Source organism: Cygnus atratus, chromosome 2, assembly GCF_013377495.2.
Source record: "Cygnus atratus isolate AKBS03 ecotype Queensland, Australia chromosome 2, CAtr_DNAZoo_HiC_assembly, whole genome shotgun sequence".
In the NCBI taxonomy this organism is placed as follows: Eukaryota; Metazoa; Chordata; class Aves; order Anseriformes; family Anatidae; genus Cygnus; species Cygnus atratus.
Window position 1 is genome coordinate 87,444,324 of NC_066363.1, and position 21,873 is coordinate 87,466,196.

At 39.6% G+C, this 21,873-nt stretch overlaps 1 protein-coding gene across 2 annotated transcripts in view; it reads right to left on the reverse strand.

Moving 5' to 3' along the window:
* COBL (cordon-bleu WH2 repeat protein) overlaps positions 1 to 21,873 on the reverse strand; it is a 153,714-nt gene that overhangs the window by 13,596 nt on the left and 118,245 nt on the right. For both annotated transcript variants that reach the window (XM_050709160.1, XM_035552803.1), the window contains one exon: positions 11,505 to 11,817. In XM_050709160.1, coding sequence (XP_050565117.1) covers positions 11,505 to 11,817 — 313 coding nt within the window. The remainder of the gene's footprint in view (positions 1 to 11,504; positions 11,818 to 21,873) is intronic.

The window sequence follows — 21,873 nt, forward strand, 5'->3', positions numbered from 1 at the left end:
AAAAAATACACATGACAACCTATTACACAACAGACCTTCTGTTTCTTAGGAAGAAAAGTTTTGACCAGCAGAGCTTTCCTATCTAAATAATTGAAACCAGGATGTTATGTTGGACGATTCATTTTTTCTAGCTACCTGTTTCTCACCTGAAGTTAAAACATTGTCATCTGTGACGCTGCCTCTAAGTTCTGCCCATGTGATTAGTTTATTGACAAAATAGTTTTCCCTTCCAACCACACCTAACACACTCTGGTCAGGTGAAGCAACTTTGCCCTTTTCAGTATCAAGCCCTTAATATCATAGATAAAAAAACATGACTTTTTTTTTTTGGTAGTTTGCTGAACATCACATGAAAGAATGCTACTTTTCTACTACCCTTTAGAAGAATTTACCAAATAAATATTCATGGGTGTTACCTGACATTGATTTAAATGATCTCCAACAGTGTAGCTTCCTTTTTTGCTATTTTATTGCTTTAGTCTTCTCTTGCTCTTAACAGGAGTAATTGGAAGCACATGTTCAAGCATCAGGTATTTCATTTTATTTCATTTTGTTTCCTTTCATTTACCTCTCCTTTCCTTGCATCTTCGGTAGCAGTCCTGAAGCCTGATTCCTTTTCCTACACTGGGATGAAATCAAGGTGGCAAAGCTACATATATGCCTAAATGGTTTCCTAAATTAGAATCTGAGACAGAAATCTGTATTCACTGTTTAAATACAGAGGAAGAGACGCAGTGCTGCCATAGAATATCATTTCTTCCAGCATCTGCCATTGACCCGAGCTTTGACAAGCCCTGAACATCCCCAGAAGCTGATGTGAACTGATGATGCTCAGGCTCATAGTGCAGGATCACGGCAAACTGAGTTTTCCCCATGATGGATTAAGAGAAAGGTGGCACAATGCAGCCAAAGTCACCAACAGAAGCAATGAGTGCTGAAAGGCAGCAGTCCTACTGTACCCTGAACACACGCACGCACAGATATCATTCATCTGAGCAAACTGATAAAAAGATTTAAGCTTACTGCAGCATTCAGATTGAGGTCGAAGTCTGGGAAACAAAACTCTCAGCTTTAAGGTGGCAGAAGGTATGAACCACCTGAATGTCATATTGATTTTGCCATGAAAAGTTTTATAAAATTAATAAAAAATACTTGCTCTTCTGAGCGCATTTTAAAACCAATTAATTGCAAACTCAAAGAAACCATTTGTGATGGGAAAATGATCCAAACTGTGCATCATAAACAATATGCAGCATGGAAGGTAAATATTGCTTTCTTCTTTAAAAAGATGGTCTTGTGGGATAGTTGTGTGTAGTTGGAAGCAAACTACTGACATACACTGAGACCCTTTCTCTAAGCTACTGTGAAGAAGGTGCTTCAGGCTACAGCGCTTCAGAAAAATCTTGGAAGATACATGTGTAAACCCCTATCTATCACAGAATTAGACCTAATTTCATGAAGGCTGTGCCAGCTCACCACGTTTTGGTACTTGATCATATCTTTCTGTCTCTTGCCTGACTGTTCTTCAACACAGGCAAAATCTGTATTACTAAGGTTATAGGTATTGGGCTTTCTCCAGGAAATAATGAAAACAATTGGATTGAGGATTTTATGGGTGATTTATCTAGGAAAACATATTTAGGGATAGAACGGGGATTCTAATGTTGCAAATAGATGGTTTGGGTTCATCGGACTGACCAGCTCTTTTCTCACATCAATCAGGGAGAATCTTCCAAAGACTCCTTATAGCAAAATCATCTTCTCCTTGATGGGCACAACAGTCAGCAAAGGTTTCTTTTATTATCCTCTGTGCACTTATGCAGAGACTATACGTAATTTGCCTCTCAATCTCTGCTTCAATCTCCTTATCTAGACAACTGGGATAATAATATCCAATTCAGAGAATTTTTCTGAAGGAAAGAGAACAATGCAGTGAAAACGAAAGGATTCTTATTCTTTTACAGAGAGAGCTTCAGAAAAAGCAGATCTTTTCTTGTGCATTTCCAAATTCCTAAAAGAGCTATTTTCATTTCATCTCCAAACGCACCTAAAAAGCAAGCCAAAAGGTATATATTAATTGCAGAGCCCTTCTTAAAATTCTTAGCATTGGGAATTTAAAATGTGATACGTGTTTCAGGAGGTGAAAGTCTGGTAGTTTCCAGTAGCTCACATGGTTTATAAATATGCTTGAAAAGACTCTTGCACACAACAGCATTTGGAAAGGAAAACAAGAGGGCCTCTGATTTTTATTTTTTTCAGACTTCTTCCCTTCTAACGCTATACACTTTTCTTTTGTTGACAGCTCAGTTTTGGCCAGTATCCAAGAAAAATATAGGACTTATTCCTACGTTTTACATTCTGGATAAACATTACCAATGGCATTTTCTCACACATACTTTTTTTTTGACATAGGGAAGAACTTGATAACCTTTTTGCTGCCTTTCTGGTAAAACGTGAAGCGCTAAAAATACACCACTGGTGAGCGTTTAGCACAAGCTCGAAAAGGCAAACTTCCACGGTTACTGGAAGCCTGCTCACTTATTGCTTATGTAGATTAGCTGAGATTTGTGCAGGAGCACAGAACTGAGCAAAGTGAGTACTAAACTACAGCCTTTAGTGCTCCACTGAGCTCAGGCTACAATACACAATTACTCCTCGGCAGTCATTCATGCAGTTGGAGACAAAATGAAACTTACGGCAGCATTTTGTCAAATTAGTGCCATGGGAGACAGACATTTATGAGAAAGTTTACATTCTAAAAAGAGAGGAAAATCTGTGATAAGCCTTGCTGGAAATGCATTAAAAGACAATATATTTGCAATGAGAGAAGCTGCTATTTTGTTCTACTGAGAGCAGCTTTATCTGGGGGTTTGCAAATGACACAACTGACTGAAGTCTCTTTGGGCACTTCTCAGGAGTTCTGGAAAGCTTCCCGTATGGTACTACGGGTAGAGACCATGACTGCCAGCATAACTGAGAAAATATAACATGGAGCTATATAAACTGCAGAGAAAGAATTGAGGAAGAGATTCAGTTGTTGTCCAGCTGGGACACTCAGTGCCATCTGAAACACTGTAGGACATGCAAGACATCTGCATGGGGCTGGCAGACAAGAAGGAACTGATGGGAGACCCATGCCCCTGCTGGAGGTGGAAGACCAGTACACGTTTCTCAAGTTCATTGAATGCTTCCCCAAAGTCTCACTCATTTTGTACCACCCTTGCTATATCAAGACTTCAGAACATGGCTCCTATAAATTTGTTACCAGCTGGGCAGGGAAGACAGAGCCCTTGTAAATCAGAGGCAAATCCAGAAAGGCCCACAGTGCATGAGCACACACAGGGAAGGAGCGGCTTCTGTGAGGCTGGCAGTTCAATGGACACGAGAGCATTCAGCCCCTCACATGTGTCTTAAGCAGCTAACAGGGATGTGGAAGGCTGGTATTATGGTTACTCCGGACTGGCCTTTGGAGCATTTTGGCTCCTTTCCCTCCTCTGATAGTTTTCTCAGTGGGGTACTGGGGATTTAGTTTAACCCTGCTGAATGTATCCAGATTCGTCCTCTTCAAAATGGATCAACAATAGTCTCCTCTTACATAAATGCTGAGAAGATAAATGCTTCTACCTGGGGTTTATCATAACTGGTGTTAAAGAAAAGACTGATGGTGAGTGATTTTATGTTGTAGAAAGTAGGGCTGAAAGTACATCCTTTTTGAAAATGACTTTGTGTTCAACCAGGTCAGAAATGACATCAAGGTATCTCAAAGTGCTTATGTATTTGTTTTTGTGATTGATGCAGCAAAGTACTTTTAAAAACTGGAGGTAACTATTTTCCAGAGTAGCCGAGTTTACAAAATCTTAGGGTCCATTTTTCCATTATTTATATTTCTTAGGCTATATGATTTTTTTTTTTCTATTTCCTTTTGAGGAAGTCCTTCTCTCTCATATTTTTCCTTGTAAACCAAGAGATGTTATTTAACCTCGCCGCACCATCTTTTAACCTGCATCTTTTAACCTGTTATTGCGCACAGGTTAAGTTGCTGTATTGAGATTTAAGTCGAGCTAGTCCACTTTCCTGACTATTTCTGGCAATCCTATCTGCCTGCGGGCTTTCCCGTTGAGAGGCTGTGAACGGCTGCAGAAGAGCAGTTAGTATAAGTAGTGGGCTCTCTGGTCTTTGAAGCTATGACTTGACCAAGGAGGTTCTTTGCTACCTCCTGTGAACCTGAACATAATGTTTAATAGTTCTAGCTTTGTATGACCAAAGCCTGTTAAAATGCCATACTGTAGATTGTTAAAATACTGGAAAGTACATCCCACTTAAGACTGGCTAGGTAACAAAGTCATCAGTTGTCTTTCATACAAGATTTCTGAAAGTGGCAGGAACTAGGGAAAGGAAAAAGTACACGTTCATATTCTGTTGAATGCCACATAACCTTGCTTTTTGTGTTCTTCAACAAGCAGTTAAAAAAATAGCTGCACATGCTTTTTGAGAACAAGTTGCAAGTATCATTTCTGTTCCAGGTTTTCAGTTTGTGTTCTGTTTCTAGCTCTGTGGGACTGCATCATACTTACAATGGTCTTTAGGCTGCAATTATATTTGTGCTGAATAAAAATAATCAGAAATTTAATTAATCTGTTTTCACATCCTAGAATACACAGGTCCAGTAGTGCCCTCAGACATAACACCTGGTTAAAATAAGAACTTGCAAATATAGAGAAGGAGGAAAATGAAGTAATTTTTCATCAGCAGCTAGGTTTACGGTTCTTTTACAGTCCTTCCCCATGGCTACTGGTCAAAAACCTTAACAGAAAGCAAATGAAAAAGCTTTTGCTTATTTATAGTATCATTTTGTGGTTTTGATATCCTTAATGCTAGAAATCTCTGAGCTTGTTACATAGTGGGATGATTTAAGCTTCTAGAGCCCCAGACATATGTCTCATATGCTTCAGGGTCCTCCCCTAAGCTGCAGAAGCAGCAGCTTGCAGTTGCTGTACAGCTGGAAGCATGCCCCCGCTCCCCCTCCTTGCACCATCCTCTGGCAACAGCTTCTCAACGGGAAAGCCCGCAGGCAGATAGGATTGCCAGAAATAGTCAGGAAAGTGGACTAGCTCGACTTAAATCTCAATACAGCAACTTAACCTGTGTGCAATAACACTGCAGGTTAAAAGATGGTGCGGCAAAGTTAAATAACATCTCTTGGTTTACAAGGAAAAATATGAGAGAGAGCACGGACCAAAGCCTTTCTCTGCTGGAAGTCAGCACTGCATCTTTAGCAACCCAAGCTGCTTCCTAACACGCAGTGTATTATACAGCTCCAAAGTACATAGCATTTTACAAGCCGATGAGTTTAACAGAAAGGCTAATCTGGATTCTTGCTGTATAATGACTGTGAGTATCTATTACTTAACTGTAATATCATTAGTACCTTCCCTCCACGAACATCTGCCAGCAGAAAAGTGCATGAGAATATCCAAATCCAAAGAGTTTTCTGGAACAAGGGGAAAGGGAAAGCCAGAGATAAGGAAGGAAATTAGCAAAACTATGTAAGAAGCAGAGGCTTGCAAATCTGTCAGACATCTGGGTCTTAATTAAGTAATTTTTCATCCCTGAAGTTCTCCTTGTCACTTTAACCCTTTCTCTTCCTTTCTCCCCCTAAAAGCACATTTATTCTGTTTTCAAAAAAGTTAAACACATGCCCACCCAGCTAAAACAAAGCCTATCTTACAGAGAAATGAGGGAATAAAACTTTCCCATATTTCTCTAAGATTGCTGTAAGTGACATGTAATTATATAGGACATGTTTGTGCACACAAATGTATATATATTACATACGCAGTGCTATTCTCCTTCCTGATTGCCTTCTGCCACTCACGGTTATACTTTTTCTTCCTCTGACCTCCTTCATCATTAAATTCTCTCCAGCTACCAAGTTCTCCTTCCCCCCTGTCCTTCCCAAGTGGAATACAAAACCTTGTAACATTTGAATTTGAATGGGCTGAAAATTAAGCAGAACAAGTTCAGCCACCCCTATCCTTTCAAGCATTTTTTTAAATCTAACTCATCAAAACACGAAGAGTTTTGTAGCAAACAGCCGAGTATTTCTCAGGTTGGTAACAAAGTGGACTCTTTTCCTTCTCCTTCCCATAGCTCCAGCTACCACAACCAGAGCCAAAGGTAACAAATTCTCCCAAGAGAAAGGGAGGAAATAGGATTCTCCCTATCCAGATCCAGAGCATGAACTGATCTCCGCTTGGTTCCCCCACCCCCACCCCGTGCCCTCAATTAGCTGTACGTGAAAAAATAATCCTCCTTCATGGCTACTGACACAGGAACTCAAGGGAGGGGAAAATCCCTTTTTTAGACCTCTGGAAGGTATCTTTTTGTCCCTGACAAGTCACCGTCTATCATTATGCATTTATTTAGCTTTAAAACTGGCTAGTTCCCTTTAGATTTTAAAATACTTAAAAAAAATCATAAATTTAAAACCTTTTTAAACTTTAAAAAATATTTTATACTTTAAAGTGTTTTTACTGCCCTTAGTGAGGCTGGTGGAATGACTTACTCTTAAGAGCCCTTACAAAATCCTCATTTCAGTTGCTCATATCTTTGAGTAATAATATATCTTTGCTAGGTGGCAGTCCAAATACAACAATTTATAACATTCCCATGATTATTCTATTATTTTCTTTCTGGCAAAATGGTTAAATGTCTTTGAAGAACAGAGTTTGGAGGAAATGGAGAGGTGCACCCTAATACATGAAATTCTGTTTGAATGCTCAGCCCTCTGAAAAAATGGGTCCTTATGGTCTAACTGGTCACTGGTCTGCCTTGACTCTGTGCATCACCTCTCCTTATAATGCCACCTCTTCATCTCACATGAGTACTGTGAAGAGAAATTAATTAAAGTCTGCATGGTACATGGATACTAGTATGATGAGTAAGATAGAAAAAACAAGAGGAAATTAAATAGTCCTGTCTCCAGAAGAGAATTCAAACTGAGAGCAAATGGTTGTATAACTGCTCCATTATTTGAGTCTGAAACTTAGAAAGCAAACAAAAGAGTATGATCATTTAACTAGCGACTTTATCATACTGCACAGAAGAGGGGGAAATTAAGGTTAAAGAGGGGAAACTAAGGTTAACCAGACAGCCTTAATATTAATGTTACCTAACTTTGAGCATGTGACTTAGCATCCCTAATAACTTTATTTTAAAATAATTTTTAATGTGTAATTATTTATAAAGCTCCAGACAGTAGGTGTGCATGATGCTTTATAGGCATATAAAACTGACTGATCCCTGCCCCAAGGAGCTTGCGTGATGACACCATACAAGGGATGGGAAAGGAGGGGGTATGGGAGGACAGGGTTGCAACACTGTGAGATCATGAGATGTGCTTACTGCTACATAAGCAACATTTCAGCTTCTCTGTGGTTTTCTTGTTACTCATTTAACACTATATATTAAAATTTGGTGAACAGATACATAACACAAATCAACTGTAAGGAAGGATATGAAGAAAGAGAACTATGTTGTACAGTGTTGGGAGTCAGCAGTTAATATTAAAACATTCACAGCCCAACGCTGCATGTAGTCAATTATTTATATGGGGTTAGCCCGTGGCACCTCCAGCTGAGATCAGGATTCTGCTCTCAGGCACTGTATGAACATATCATGAGATATGATAACTGTGTGAAGAATTTTACCGTAAAAACAGTAAGTGGCTGACAGGAATATCAGAGGCAGAGAGACAAAGATGGTTTAACAGGTTAGAGGCAGGTAGAGTGAGTGATTTGATACTCTACATGCTAACTCTTAGGTGTATTTGGATTAAGATTGCTTGAACAAGAATCCCAAAACAAAACAAAGAAGAGTACAGGTGCGAGTGGCTCCCATGTGCTGGAAAAAAAGACCATAGAGGAAAAAAAACATGTTGCAAACCCCTGCACTGTGGGGACCTTCTTTTAGAAATTTTTGTATCTGTTCTCTGGGAACCGAACAAGGTTTGAACTCTGTTGCAACTGTCATTTCTGTTTGTCCAAACCCTGTGGTATGTGCCATTTCTTCCTTGGTCAAACGATTATGCTGCTACACAAAGACAAACCTATTGCATATTGAAGCCTGTACCCTTAAACACTCACAACTTTCCTCGACTTCAGTAGTAGATGAGGTGCAGACCCTGCTGTGATATTCTAAAGCCATCACGTATTTCAGCTGCTCTGAGACCACCCACGCCAGCCAGTGAACAAATCCAGAAGCTTTGAGAAAAATGCATTTAAAAATACATGTACAATTAACCAAAGTAAGCTATGTGGCAAAATACTCTTGATGATCTCCTGGAGCACAGGCTAAGCCTCTGGAGAAAACCTATCTCTAACAGCTATGGTCTTGATCGTGCTTTTCACTGCAGTTTGTTACGGTGCGCATGCCAAACACCACTTGGTCTTTCTTTATAGCGTCTTCACACTCTAAATATAATTTGCTTCCACTTTAAGGGTAGTTTTCATTACCCATACAGTACAAAATGATTTTAGTATACAACACTATAGTTATTTCACAGGGTGAAAAGACCGAGTTTTAGTCAGCTTTACAGTTTAAAGAGATTAGCTAAATATTTTCATTATTCTTATTAACTTTTTTTCCCCCAAGTCTGGGCCACATTAGTCACTAACTGCAATTTCTGGCTTCAGTGGAGCTCAGACTCAAGGACTCCACTATTGCTAGCTACTCTTTCTCTACAGTAGTGACATGCTCTCCAAATTTCTTTGTTCTTATCCTCTTTTTAGAATTGAGTTAGATCTAGGTACATGGAAGAATACAAAGGAATTAAGAAACTCCATGTAAAATTTTCCTTGAAGTTCTGTAGCTTTTGAAACACATTTAAAACTCTGTATAGCTTGGTATCGATTATTCATACAAACTGCACTTTGACTTGTCTGGGAATTTAGAAGGCTTGTTGGTCCCGAAAGTAGCCCATTCATCACAAGAACTACGTATAATCTCAGAGCTCCCAACAGATTTTGTTATTGGGGTGGTGGCTGCTCTGACAGCAGAAGTTGAAATTGATTTCTCCAAATTGGCTGTACTCCAAATTGTACTCAGAATTGATTTAAATCCCACCAAAACAAGAGTTTAATATGAATAGCTTAAAATACACACACACACACACACACAAAAAAAAAACAATACTATTTTTTCTTTCCCTCCACACTTACGAAGTGGCTTTTAAACACTTAGCAAGTTGACCTCAAAAGGATTTAGAAAAGCACAATTTTCACAGCTGGTTTGTTTACAAACACATGTTAGGGGTAGAGCTGGATTTACCTTCAAACACTGCTGGCACATTCAGAGCACAAAAGTTTAAAAGATTTTACTACCAGTATCTCTGCTGTGGCAGCCTAAGTGATTGCTGCCGATGACTAAAATCAATCACAAATGTTAGACTTCTGCTCTCTCCTAAAGGTGATCTGAAATAATTTTTCTGTCCCAGAGCCCCCCAAAAAAACATGATTCATGAAAAATAGCTCCACTCCCTGAACAACAAAACATTCTCCTCTTCCAGCCTAAAACCTCTCCTTTTAATTATGGACATATTTGTTAAATACAGATTATTTAGAATGCTAGAATCACAAAAGTTTAGGTTGGAAGCCTAGTCCAACCTCCTACTGCAAGCAGGGCTAGTTTCAAAGTTAGATGAGGCTGTCCGAGGCTTTGTCTAGCTGAATTTTGAAAACCTCTAGGCACAGAGATTCTTCGACCTCTCTGGGCAACCTGGTCCACTTTTGCATTTTGAGAATGAATTTTGTCTCTTCTCGAAGTACTCTTCTCTCTTCCCGTTGTCTCTTCTCTAAATACTCTTTCCGAATATTAACAATTTTGTGTGTTTGTGTTGCAAAGGCAAATCTCAGTGCAATGTAAAGAAAATCTGCCTTTTTCTGAAGTGAAAGATGTAGAAAAATATTGACTTTCAAGAGCTAGTGTGTCAACTAACTACTTCTGCTCAATCTTTCATTTTACTACAAAACACCAGAAAAAGTCTGAAGTACTTTTCACTGATTACAATTGTTCTTACAGTGCCATGCTTTGACGTCTTTGTTCAATATTATGGTAATCTTTTCTTTTTCTTTTTTTCCCCCTAAATGTGCATGTGCGTTTTTCTAACCAGTTTAGACCCTGGATTTTGAGGGTAGTTGGGACTGCTTAATTATTTTACTACTGAAATTAATAGGTTGCTTTTTCAGACTGTGTCTGGAACGTCCACTGTAGCTAATATATTAGCCTATCTAACCCTCCAAACAGAGACTGTATCAGGACCTAAGAAACTGTAGAAGGACAAATCCTGAGAATAATGTATTATTGAAGAAGTATTTACATGAAACTTGACCTTGTTCCCCCTGATATTGATGGGAAAAGAAAAGCCCTGAGATCATTCCAATAGGTTAAATACTGACTTTGGCCTAATTTATCCCTAATTTATCCCTAATTTATCGTCCACTGCATGATCCAGGATGAAGTTCTCCCTCAGAAATGTGTGGAAGGAATAACTAGGTCATGATACATGTTCTTATGAAGGGGCTACAGATTAGCAGCTGAATGGAGAGAGACCAGAAAGTGCAGACTTCGTGTCAACTGAGAATTCAGAGGAATTTCTGGCCCCTGTCCCATGACTCTGCAGCATCACACAGAGCGGATCCCTGTCAGTATTACCAGGCCACCCTCCTTGCTGGAGGCACAGCTTCCTATTTGGCCAGTTTGTATTTGCAAAGTCCTATAAATTTTGGGTTCCTTCTGCAGCCCTGCCACCAACTATGTGAGTTTTGGCAAACAAACAGTGTCAGAGTCACTTCTGCTTGAGGGCAGTTTCCAGTTAAATTCCAGGTTCTCGTATTTTCTTGCAAAAACTTCAGTCAAATATTTATTAAAAAAAAAAAAAAGGAAATATGCTGGGAAAAAAAAAAACAACAAAAAAAACCACAAAAAACAAGGTACATCATCAATGGAGGTTAGCATTAGGTGAACATACATATGCATGCACACACCCATAAATAAGCCCCCAAATTTCACTGAACACAATCCTTTTCTACCTGGTTTTCAATGACTTGAATTTTTCCATTTTACACATTTTTCATTATATGACCTGCATGTCATTTTTCTAGATCAATACAAAGTATCATTTTAAGTGCTTCATATCAGAACCACAAAATAAACCAAACTGAAACAAAATTATTTCAAACTTCTTGGAGAAATTATCTCTGGAGGGCAGCAGTCTTTAGCAAGAAATGTAACTACAAGTTCAAACAGAAAAGTGACCTTTGCCTGTTGCTACAAGTATGTTACTAGAGGGGATTTGGCAGAGAGTTTTTTCACTGGGAGGAGTCACTTGGCATTGGCAGTAGTTTATGAAAGAGCAGAAGAAAGAAGAAGTTGGTTTTCTTAAATGATTCCCTACAAGGAGGACATGCAAGATATTTTCTAAAAGCCAACTGCATATGAATCTTTACCTCTGTGGAGCACTGTCATATTCCATGTTACTGCAGCAGGCGTTCTTTACAGGGCATGTCTCTGTGCCACACATTGTGTCTGCCTCAGCTGAGTCCATGTAGCCATTGACCAGCTTGATGTCTCTTGACTTCATGCTGTCATTTTGTGAATCCAAAGATACAATGTCGGATGGGGAGCTCACAACACCCGAGTCTTCGGTGGTGTCCTCTGATGCAAAACAGCTGCTTTCTGATGCTGTTTCTTCTACCTCAGATAGCTCCAGAACTGTGTCATCCACTGCATAAACATTATCATGTGCAGGCAGTAGGCTCTCTAAATGAAATATAGCAAGGAAAGTTAGCTGGAAGTCATTAGCAAATAAATCAAGCACAGACCTATTGCTTTATAACTAGAAAAATAATACATGAAATCCATTAGAAATAGTAGAATGGTGCTCAATATTTGTATACATGATAGAGATGACTTGCAAAGTGACAAAAATTTCATCCTTCTTTACTTCTAGAAGGGTGTTTTGCCATGCATATGTCCTGTGGAGTTTGGGTTTTATGTTCTTATCATCTTCCTTACATTTCTGGAGAAACAACTCTCCAGGGACAGCTTCCTGAGGAATTAGAGAAATGGAAAGTCTCAGCTCCTTCCAAAGAAGTATGAAGATAAATTTAACTGATATTGTATGTAAAAAAAAAAAAAATAAAATAAATAATTCCTGTAAGAAGTCTATACAGAAGTAAAAATGGGTAGCATTTCCTAGTTAGGAAACTGAAATGGTAAATTAGGTCTATTGCTGGCCCACTCTGTGGGTCACTTTATTTTACCACCCTTCAATTTCCTATGTGTTAAGTGGGAGAATAACAATCACCTCTTTGCAAAGTATACAAAACCTAGTAAGTGTTACAGAAAGGTAGACTCAACTTAAAGCAGAACCTTTTCCAACTTTCAGTTGTTTATATAGGAGATCAAGAGATATGCCCTCTGTATGTTTAACTGTAACATCACTGCAAGTGATGAGAGATGATTAGATATAGCATTTTATGCTCTGATTTAGTTTGGTTCCTATGATCTACCTTTTTTTTTTTTGTATGTGTGAAAAATACAATTTTGTTATTACCCTTAGGAATTCTACAACTCTGGATTCCATCCTGCAATTATGCCTTTAAAGGGGAATTCCCAATAAGGTCAATAATTTCAGAGTGACTGAAGACAGCATCATGCCTAAACACACTTCTTTTGATCAAAAGGAATCAATAAAGACTAATATGAATATTTAATTAGGAATTATAAGTGTGCTCCATTCTCTTCTTCAACCTCAGTAAGCAAAAGGAAGGTTAACCAATTGGTTATGGTCTGATCCTGCAGACAGTTGTGGTGGATGTTAATTATATGAGAAGTCCCACGTATACAAGTATGATTAAGATTAAACATACACTTCACTGTTTATAAGGTCATAATCTACAAGTTTTTGAACTACATATGAGCTACAGGTCAATGAAAATGATAAATAGAAATAATTCTGCATTATAAATAAAAGTATTCTCTTTAGGTCAGGGAACTGAAAACAACTTTGTTAAAGAAAATGTATTATAGAAATAATTTTGTAAGGGCGTAGCTTAGCAGTGAAGCCTTGAGTAAAACTAAAATAAAAATCAAACCAACATTCTCCTTGACTGAGGTTACAAGATGCCATTAAGTACTGAAATTGATTTCTGACAGCAGAAGCAATAAAATTCACAGAGTTACAAATCATGATTAAAGTCATAAGTGCTGTCAAGCATCAATATTAATGATGGGAGATGATCCAAAGACTCTATCGTGACTTTGGAAGTAATGTTACTTGATTTCTCTGACCTTATTTTCTCTAACATTAGCTCTACATTCCAGATTTAATCCAAGAGATTGTTCCATGTAAAAATATCTGTTACAGAAAAAAAGTATGCATCACTGACAGATTACAGTATGCTCCAAGACAGAATAACAGTTAGGAAAACACCAATATCAAGGAGAAATAAGAATAATTTGACATTAAATACCAAGCAATAAGCACAAACAAAAATAGACAGCAAATGAACAGGTAAGAGTGTACGGCCTGCTTGGCTTTCAATCAGACGACAAGCACTAGTAAAAGCTACAATAGGTTGAAAACAGAACAAAGTAAGGCATGGTATAGCAAAGAAGCCACAAGTGGAAGTTAAACAGTGGAAGCAGATGGGAAGTTTTGAAGTAATGCACAATGCAGTATATTTTGATGCAATGAGACCTCTATGTAATACCGGCCACATCTATTGTCGCCAGGGTGGCATAAACAAGCTCCACCCTGTAGCTGGCACGATTTATAACAAAGAACCTTCTTCCAGTTCCTGACACCAAGGTGACAGACAGGCTTTTCCTCCTGAGCTGTGTCTCTCATTTATGGGTCCTCTCTTTGCCTGCCTGCAACTATTTCCTGCATCCTTCTGCTCAGGAATATAGATAGTAACTACACCCTAGTCTCTCACTGGTTTTATCCAGCAACCTGCTCTGCTGCAGGATCTCCACCCTCCAGCCCCTTCTTCCCACATACTGTCAGAATAAAAAACAATTCTTTTATTATCAGGGTCCATGTGTGATTCGATCCCTATCTGATATGCCTGGATCTCGGCAGCTGAGTCATCCAGTCCACTGAAAGCACCTCCTTGTTCAACAACTTCAACCTGAAACACGGGAATACAAAAAGACATCTTTCTATTCGATGATTAAATTCCCTGTGCTCACACAAAACCAAAATGTCTCCCTCTGTTCAAGCCTATCGGTTTGTCAAAGCAGTTCCCTCATCTTTTATTTTCGCTGAGAGGATCCATTAATTCTTAATATAGTTAACACATGTCAGCAGAGCTGCTGGCTGAGGTAAAACGTTTTGATTGCCACTACTACTCGTCTGAACACGAAGGCACACACTTAAAACCTGACTGCTGAAGTTGTGTGTCATGTTAACTACCTCGTTTCAGCTGTTTTTAAGTGGAGCGATCCTTGGATGGATGAAGTGAGAACCCACTCTTCCTTCTACACATTTGATCAAGTCTCCACCAGTGCAAAAGGAGGATGGCTGGGCTGCGCAAGGACAAAGCAACTTGCTGGCTAAACACACAGCATGAAAAAAGCCTTCCCCAGCTTACTGAGTGGTCTTGACTCTGGAAGTCAGAAAGCAGCTTTTACAACTTTCCAGTTTTACACAGCGAGCTGGGTGACGCGTCGTAGCAGATGCAATTCTGCAATTTTTGTGATTTTTTTTCTCAGAGCGAGCGCACGTGTGGAACACCACCGCACACAGCACTGTGTGACCACAGTGATGGCAGCCAACTGAGGTAATTTGTTGGTCAAACGAAGACAAATCCCACCATTTGTTTCACTCTTCTCTGTCACGACACTAAGATGACTTCAATTTGTGCCCTGATCTTCAAGACCTAATGCAGACAAAACATCCAGGCTAAGACACAGAATATTGAGCAAGTACTCCAGGACTGGGCACACAAATAACGATTGCCACGGACAATGTGTTACTGAAACAGTACTGTAACTCAGAGACTACCTGCATTTCTAAAGGCATAACAATGCCAAGCTCTTCTTTCAGTACCACGTAACCCACTGCATTGGCTTGAGGTGGGGTACGGTATTTTGAAGGATGCAGAACATGGCCTGCAGTCTCCAAGTCCTGCTAAAACTTGTGTGACATCTCATCCGTACGTGAAGTTGGAGGGCCCCTCGGTGCCCTGCACTCCCCTAGCAGTGGGCTGCAGAAGCTGCAGTGCCCAGAGGAGCACCACAGCACCACAGCTCTGGCACAGCACCAGCAGGCCGCACAATTAGGTCAGCCACAACCGACAAAGGCTTTCTTGGGGGGGGTGCTGCAGGAATGCTGCCACTGATCATCAGGAAGGAAAGAGGAGAGTAGCTCATCAGGGAAGAATGCGAGCTTCTTGTTTAACACAAAAGAGACCTTGTTGCTTTAATCTCAATAGGCTGTAAGTAATTAGGAAAACACCGAGCTCGGAGTTTAGGAGAGCCGTATCTGCACTCGTGCAGCTTGATATTGCATATATGTACACATTACTCATACGGAATGCCAATGATGGGGAGACAGATAAACCTCACCTGGTTTAAATGCCAGTCAACACTTTCAGATACGAAGGCTGAATTCAATACGTGAAGACTATCATGGGTGAAATTCTCACTTTGATTACTACTGAAAATTACCACCACTGACTTCACATGAGACTGAAATCAGACTTCAGCGTTCAAAGGACGCGTGTCCTACCCAGATGGACAAAATCAGAACTGAGTCCATGTCATTAAAGCCCAAACTGTCCCTCCCTCTAAGTCCAATGGGCGCAGAGCTAATTCTTTACTTGCCAAAGCCTAACTGTTTGCTAAGTGCTGTGACCTCCTGCTTCTACAGCACTTCCGGTTGTTTATTGTCACATTCATTAATGGTAGAAACAGTACATCCAAAGGCATTTTTTAAGACGTAGCAGCTGATATAATCCTAACGTGGTGACTAACTGGAACTTTGTACTCGTTTTACAGATGCAAAGTTCCTATAATTCTTCTGAGTTCTTGCTCTCTAGGAGGTTGGCAATTATTTTCCAATTTCTTTCATCACTTGTTCCACTGCCAAAAACTTTCTTTTCATGGATTAAAATTGCTTTGCTGTAGTTCAAATGGCCTATTACAATAAAATTGTAAAAAACGTTACAAACTTCATGATGTTAAAGAATATTAATTCTTAAAATGATCCCCAAATTACAACATAATTATTTTACTGACAGTACTTAAAACTTCTAGTAAGAGAAAGAAACATTGCTCTAATTATTTGCACTGGCAGTAAAGAGTTGGACCATCACAAAAGACCAGTATTAAAAAAAAACAGTGTGCATTTTTTCATACACTCGGAAGAAGCCTGGTGGAAAAAGAAAGCATATATTATGGCAACGATTAACAGAGATTATAAAAATGAGCAACACAGGAGTAGTGTAAGAGTTTTCACACAGGTACAATGTGTTCCGGTTACATTTTACTCATTTGCTCATCAACGAAAAACTTGCAGGTTTAAGTAGGAGTTAAAATACAAGACAGAATGGGCTGCCTTCTCTGTATTTATGACAGTTTAGATTATTCTGGTTCAATATATTTCTTAGCATACTTGAGCCTACATGCCTACTTCCATTTTGTTTTTAATTGAAAGAAAAAAAGAGAAAACAAACGACAACTGTTATATATTAACAACATCATGGGGGAAGTGGGGGAACAGATCAAGCTCTGAAGCACTCCTCTCTCAATGTTGTAAATGCCTTGCAAAAACTGAATGCGTGCCCAAGAAAGGCTGTGGTGAGGATGCTTTGCAGCTCTAGCTCTCCTCCGAAATGAGGATGCCGGGCAGCTTAGTGTTGGATCTGTTCTTTTAGCTCATAGAATCACAGAAAAAAATTCATTTGGAAAGAACCTCTGGAAGTCATCCTCCTCAAAGCAAAGCTATCTTCCAGCTTAGATGAGGTTGCTCAGCATATTGAGAAGCTGAGTTTTTCAAATCCCCAAGCCCAGAGACTCCATAGACTCTCTGAAAAATCATAAATCGTTCCGTGGGTAATGTTTAATGCTTCTCCCCATAAAGAACTTTTTCTTATAACAAATTATTTTTTTTTCTTACTGCAACTTGTAACTGTTGCCTCTTATCCTTTTGCAGTGATCTCTGAGTCCGGCTTGGTCTTCCTCTTCCTACAGATTCACTCCTATGATAGCATTCAAATCCTCTTGACCCTTCCCTTTTGCAGGCTGAAAAAGCCCTGTTGTGCCTCAGCACCTCCATGTACACGTGATCCAGCCAGCCATCTTAGAGACCTACCAGACTCAGCTGCTTCTGCTCCAGTTTGTCAGTATCTTGTTTGAGAGAATTCAGAACTGAACCCACTTTTGGACAATGAACACAGATGTGGCTTCATGGCAGCCAAGTAGACAGGAATAATCATTTCCCTTGATCTGCTGGCTATGCTCTTGTTAGTGCAATCCAGTATGTGGTTAGTGCTTCATCACCATGAGGGCACGTTGCTGACTCACACAGTCATGCATGTGACTCCCAGTTCTCACATAATGAGGTATTTTCGGTCTCCTTCCTTGCCTTATGCCCCACATGTTTTCTTTGCCAACAGGTTCTTTAAATGCAGTCCTTCTTGATGCAAAAACTCTGCAAACAGAAATAAATCTATTCCTTTGCACACTAGTCAATAAGAAAAATGAAGCCTCACAAAGGACGTCTCACTACACACATCAACAAAAAGGTACATATGGAGTATTATTAGATACGTACCATGAATCTACAACATCTCCATCGTCAATCCTAAGCTGACCACACTTACCTTAGCTACCCAGATCTACTCTGCTTTCCCATGGTTGAAAAATAAATGCAAGGTGGACCAATTCAACCTGCCTTACCAATCTGAGCCAGTTAAGCATTTCTCACTTCTCCTTGTCTGCTGTTTGTTGATTCCTGAACAAAAAGGTAATTTTGTAACTTCTGCAAAAGCTTTTTTGTCAGTGGTATTCCCTACACCAAATGCAATACAGGATAGGATCAAGCCAAGGAGTAGGAACTGAAGGGTATTCTGGTTCCTCCATTGTTTTTTCCATGGACAAGTGACCACGAGGATTTGTGCACCAATGTTTCATTTCCCTTTCAAATTTATGCTGATTTTTTTTTGTGAAGTCTCTCTCTCAGTGCTACCTTGTATGTCTACTGTCTCTTTGAAGGCTCAGAGGAAACTGCCACCCCATGTAAATGGCTGCTCTCCCATTTCAGCCCTTTATTTTTACCACCTCCCAAACAAGAAAATAAAGAAAAAAATCTGAAATTATGAAAAACAGATTTTCAAACAGGGGAAAATTAACATACAGGATTTTATTACCACTATTTCTTTCCCACAATCCTTTCTTCCATGACTGCAAAATCCTCCCTGACCTCTGCAAAGCTGATTTGACCTAGAATGCTGCTGCCATTACTAAACTGATTTTTATCCTCTCTTTTTTGGCACTCTCTTCAACCTCATTCTTTGCTAGTTCCTTGCTGTTATTAAAGCCGTGTTTGAAGACTTTGATGACTATGCACCACAGCCAGTAACTAGCCATCCTTCTTCAAGGGGATGAGGCTTATAATGGCTCCCAATTTCCTGCAAAAGCAACACGAAGAGCAAAAAGAACAGGATCAAGTGTGCAAGCAGACAAGTCTTTCTTTTGACTAACTGAAGAACATTGCCACTTGGCTTGGAGAAGAATAGATTTAAAAAAATGAGATAGTGGCATGAATTTTCCATTTAAACTTATACACAATAAAATATGATGGGGAGACTTTTGTAACAGTTCCTGGTGTTCAGTATCTGAGTTAACAGCAAGCTAGAATTACATACAGGGTGCCTTTGTGGCCCTGCTTGCTCCTTTGCTTAGGTGTGAGGAGAGATGCAATGTGCCTAATCTGTGCATTTCAAAAGACTATGAACAAGCAGACAACATAGGTTAGAGCAGCCAGATAAAAATGGAAATATATTTAAGAATATATATTAGGTGGCTTCAGACTTCCACTTTATAAATCATCATGCGTAATACTAGTAACATGCCATTATCAATAATGGGGCTCTTTGGTGGCCTTTGTGGGAAGGGAGAATCTACATCTAACAACATAAACTGCCTGATAGAGTAAGCCTGGTGGAGAAATAAACCACTCTCCACATTTTGCTAAGTGATGCATTTTGGCAATCTGCATCCTTTACAGAGGTGGTCAGCTTCAATTCAAGTACACTGCAGAATCTAAACAAATGGACTGTGAAGGTGATTTTCATGAGCCACCTTTGAGAACAGACTCTATAAAATTGCTTGAAAAGTGTATGCGCTATAATGATTAAAACCAGAAACGATTAGTGCACCTATGCAATAAAACAATGTTTTATTAGGTGATTTTTAAGACCACAGAAAAAAGGCCATTTGCTCAACATTTCTTTTTAAACTTCTCCATCTTTTCCTCTGTGCATTCTGTTCTACTCAATTCATTCTCTTCCTTGCTGCTTGTCTTTATTGTTAACAATTTCAGAAAATGTCTACTACAGTCTCAGATTTCTAGCATAATCCAGAGAAAAGAACCATAAAACACTTTTGCATTGTAATTATATTTTCCTTCCCCAGAGACTAGCTGCCAGAAAGCCCAGCAAAGAAAAGACAAAAAAAGCCCTAAACGCACGTACACACTCACTTGCAGGATTTAAGAACTCATTCTGTATTACAGAGATACCTTTCCACTCACAATTACATATTTACTTCTGATTAAAAGTAATTTATAAGTTGAGAATTGTGGAGGAGAATCAGGTCAATCTGTGATTATCTATTACCGAAGCCATCAGGAATCACACACATATAAGTAAAAAAATGTGAACAGCTGCTTTCTGTTTATGGGGACAAAGTACACTTGCCTTGACAAAGTACTTCTTTTGACAACTTCTGCACAAATGAGAAGAAAATACTTGTATTATGTTCCTAACAATGCAGATTTATTAACCAGTAATGGCAACAAACAGTGGTTTTGCTTAATGCTAACAGCTAAGAGTAAACTCCAGACTGGAGTGCTGGTTGACAAGATGGGATTTCATCACTTTCGGTGATTTTTTTTTTTCTTACATGTCCTCACAGCACCTCAGTCTGTTCAGAACTGTGATGTTTCCCTTCAGTTCCTCCATCAATACATCCATCACGTTCCCTTACATCACCTTCTATCTTCGTACAGAATAGTATCTATAGCATCATCTCAAGTCAGACAGAGCCCTGAGAAAATTAAATGTTTCATGCACAAACCACCTGTCTAACTTACAATTAGGACGGCACAAAATAACTCCATTTAATTGGCTAAAACATGCTTCAGCCAAACCACCAATAACATAAATACCTTCACAGAAGTTTTTCGGCAGCTAGCTCTGAATTTAGATATGAAAACATTTTCATACATGTCTGTGCCACAAAGCTCTACACTGACCTCTTTTGATGTACACTTTCTGACTCTTTCCCTCTTGGACCACCTGATCAGTGGAATAGCTGCTTTCCTCTCCAAAGTTCGAACTCCAACAGGCTACTCTATATACTTGGGCTGATGGCTTACCCTGGCAATTATGTTTGTAGGAATATTTTAACCTAGAAAAGCACGCTTCGTTTCTAAGCTTAGTTATTGCACATTTTACTCTGCATATCCACAGTCGATGAGAAAGAATTACTCTTGCAGCTAACAAAACTAAGGACCAGAGTGTGGTGTCTCCCTGAAGATCTCATGCAAGACTGTCCACAGGGGCATTGTGCCATTGTCAGAGGACATTTCATAGTCACCCTGACCAGACTCCCCTGCTGGGCAATGCACAAACCAACGGCAGCGAGTCCAGGGCAGTGTACACCAAGCACACTCACCATGAAACACCATGCCAGGTATCCTGGGGCTGTGCTGTCAGCAAAGAGCCACAGACATGCTGCAGAAACCCATAAGGGCCATTGCTTACATGGAAGGACGACAAGGGACAGGCCTCTTTTCCAGTAATACAGACATACCCAAGAAATCACTGAGTGGGGCAGGAATCAAGTGCTGGGTAGCATGAACTCCAACTCAGGCTCTAGCCACGAGGTTATCTTGTTCAGCTGTGCACACTGAAGGTCTCAATGAGAGCCTAGTAAGGAGGGAATATAGGACAGGTGGAGAGAACATGGTGCTCACTGAAGAGCCCTGCTGTTGTGCCATTACCCTTTGACAGCACATGGACTGGATCAGGTCATTTCAGACTTAAGCAGAGAAAGCAATACTTAAGTCAGAGCTGAATTTGGCCTGTTCTTTCAACGCCATCTTCTGAAGTCAATTATCTCATCAATCATGCTTTGCCCTGGGGCTTTCTTTCACTATTAACTTGAAATACCAGGAGGAAGAAATGCAAACATGCAAGAGTGGTTAACTGGATGTTGTGCTTTGTACTCACGTGTGGATAGTAAAAAGGTAATGGCAGTGCCATCTCTGGCACTACTGTGAAGAGTACCCTATGCAAGAAAAGCTCTTCTGAAATGGGTCTTCATCTGAGCACCCACTTGGAATAAACTTTCCCCTTCATATTTTGCTCTGTTAGCAACAGATCCCGCTTCCGTTTTATCAGGTGGGTTTTGCCACTGACTCCAGTGGGAGCCGGATCGGGCCACTCACTGATTAAAATGCAAAGCTGCAGATATCTCCTGCATGGGAGGAATCCCCACAGGGAAAATTTGTCTGCATTTTTATTCATGTGAAACATTTTAAGGCTTTCATTTACACAGTTCGTTCAATAATAATGTATATGC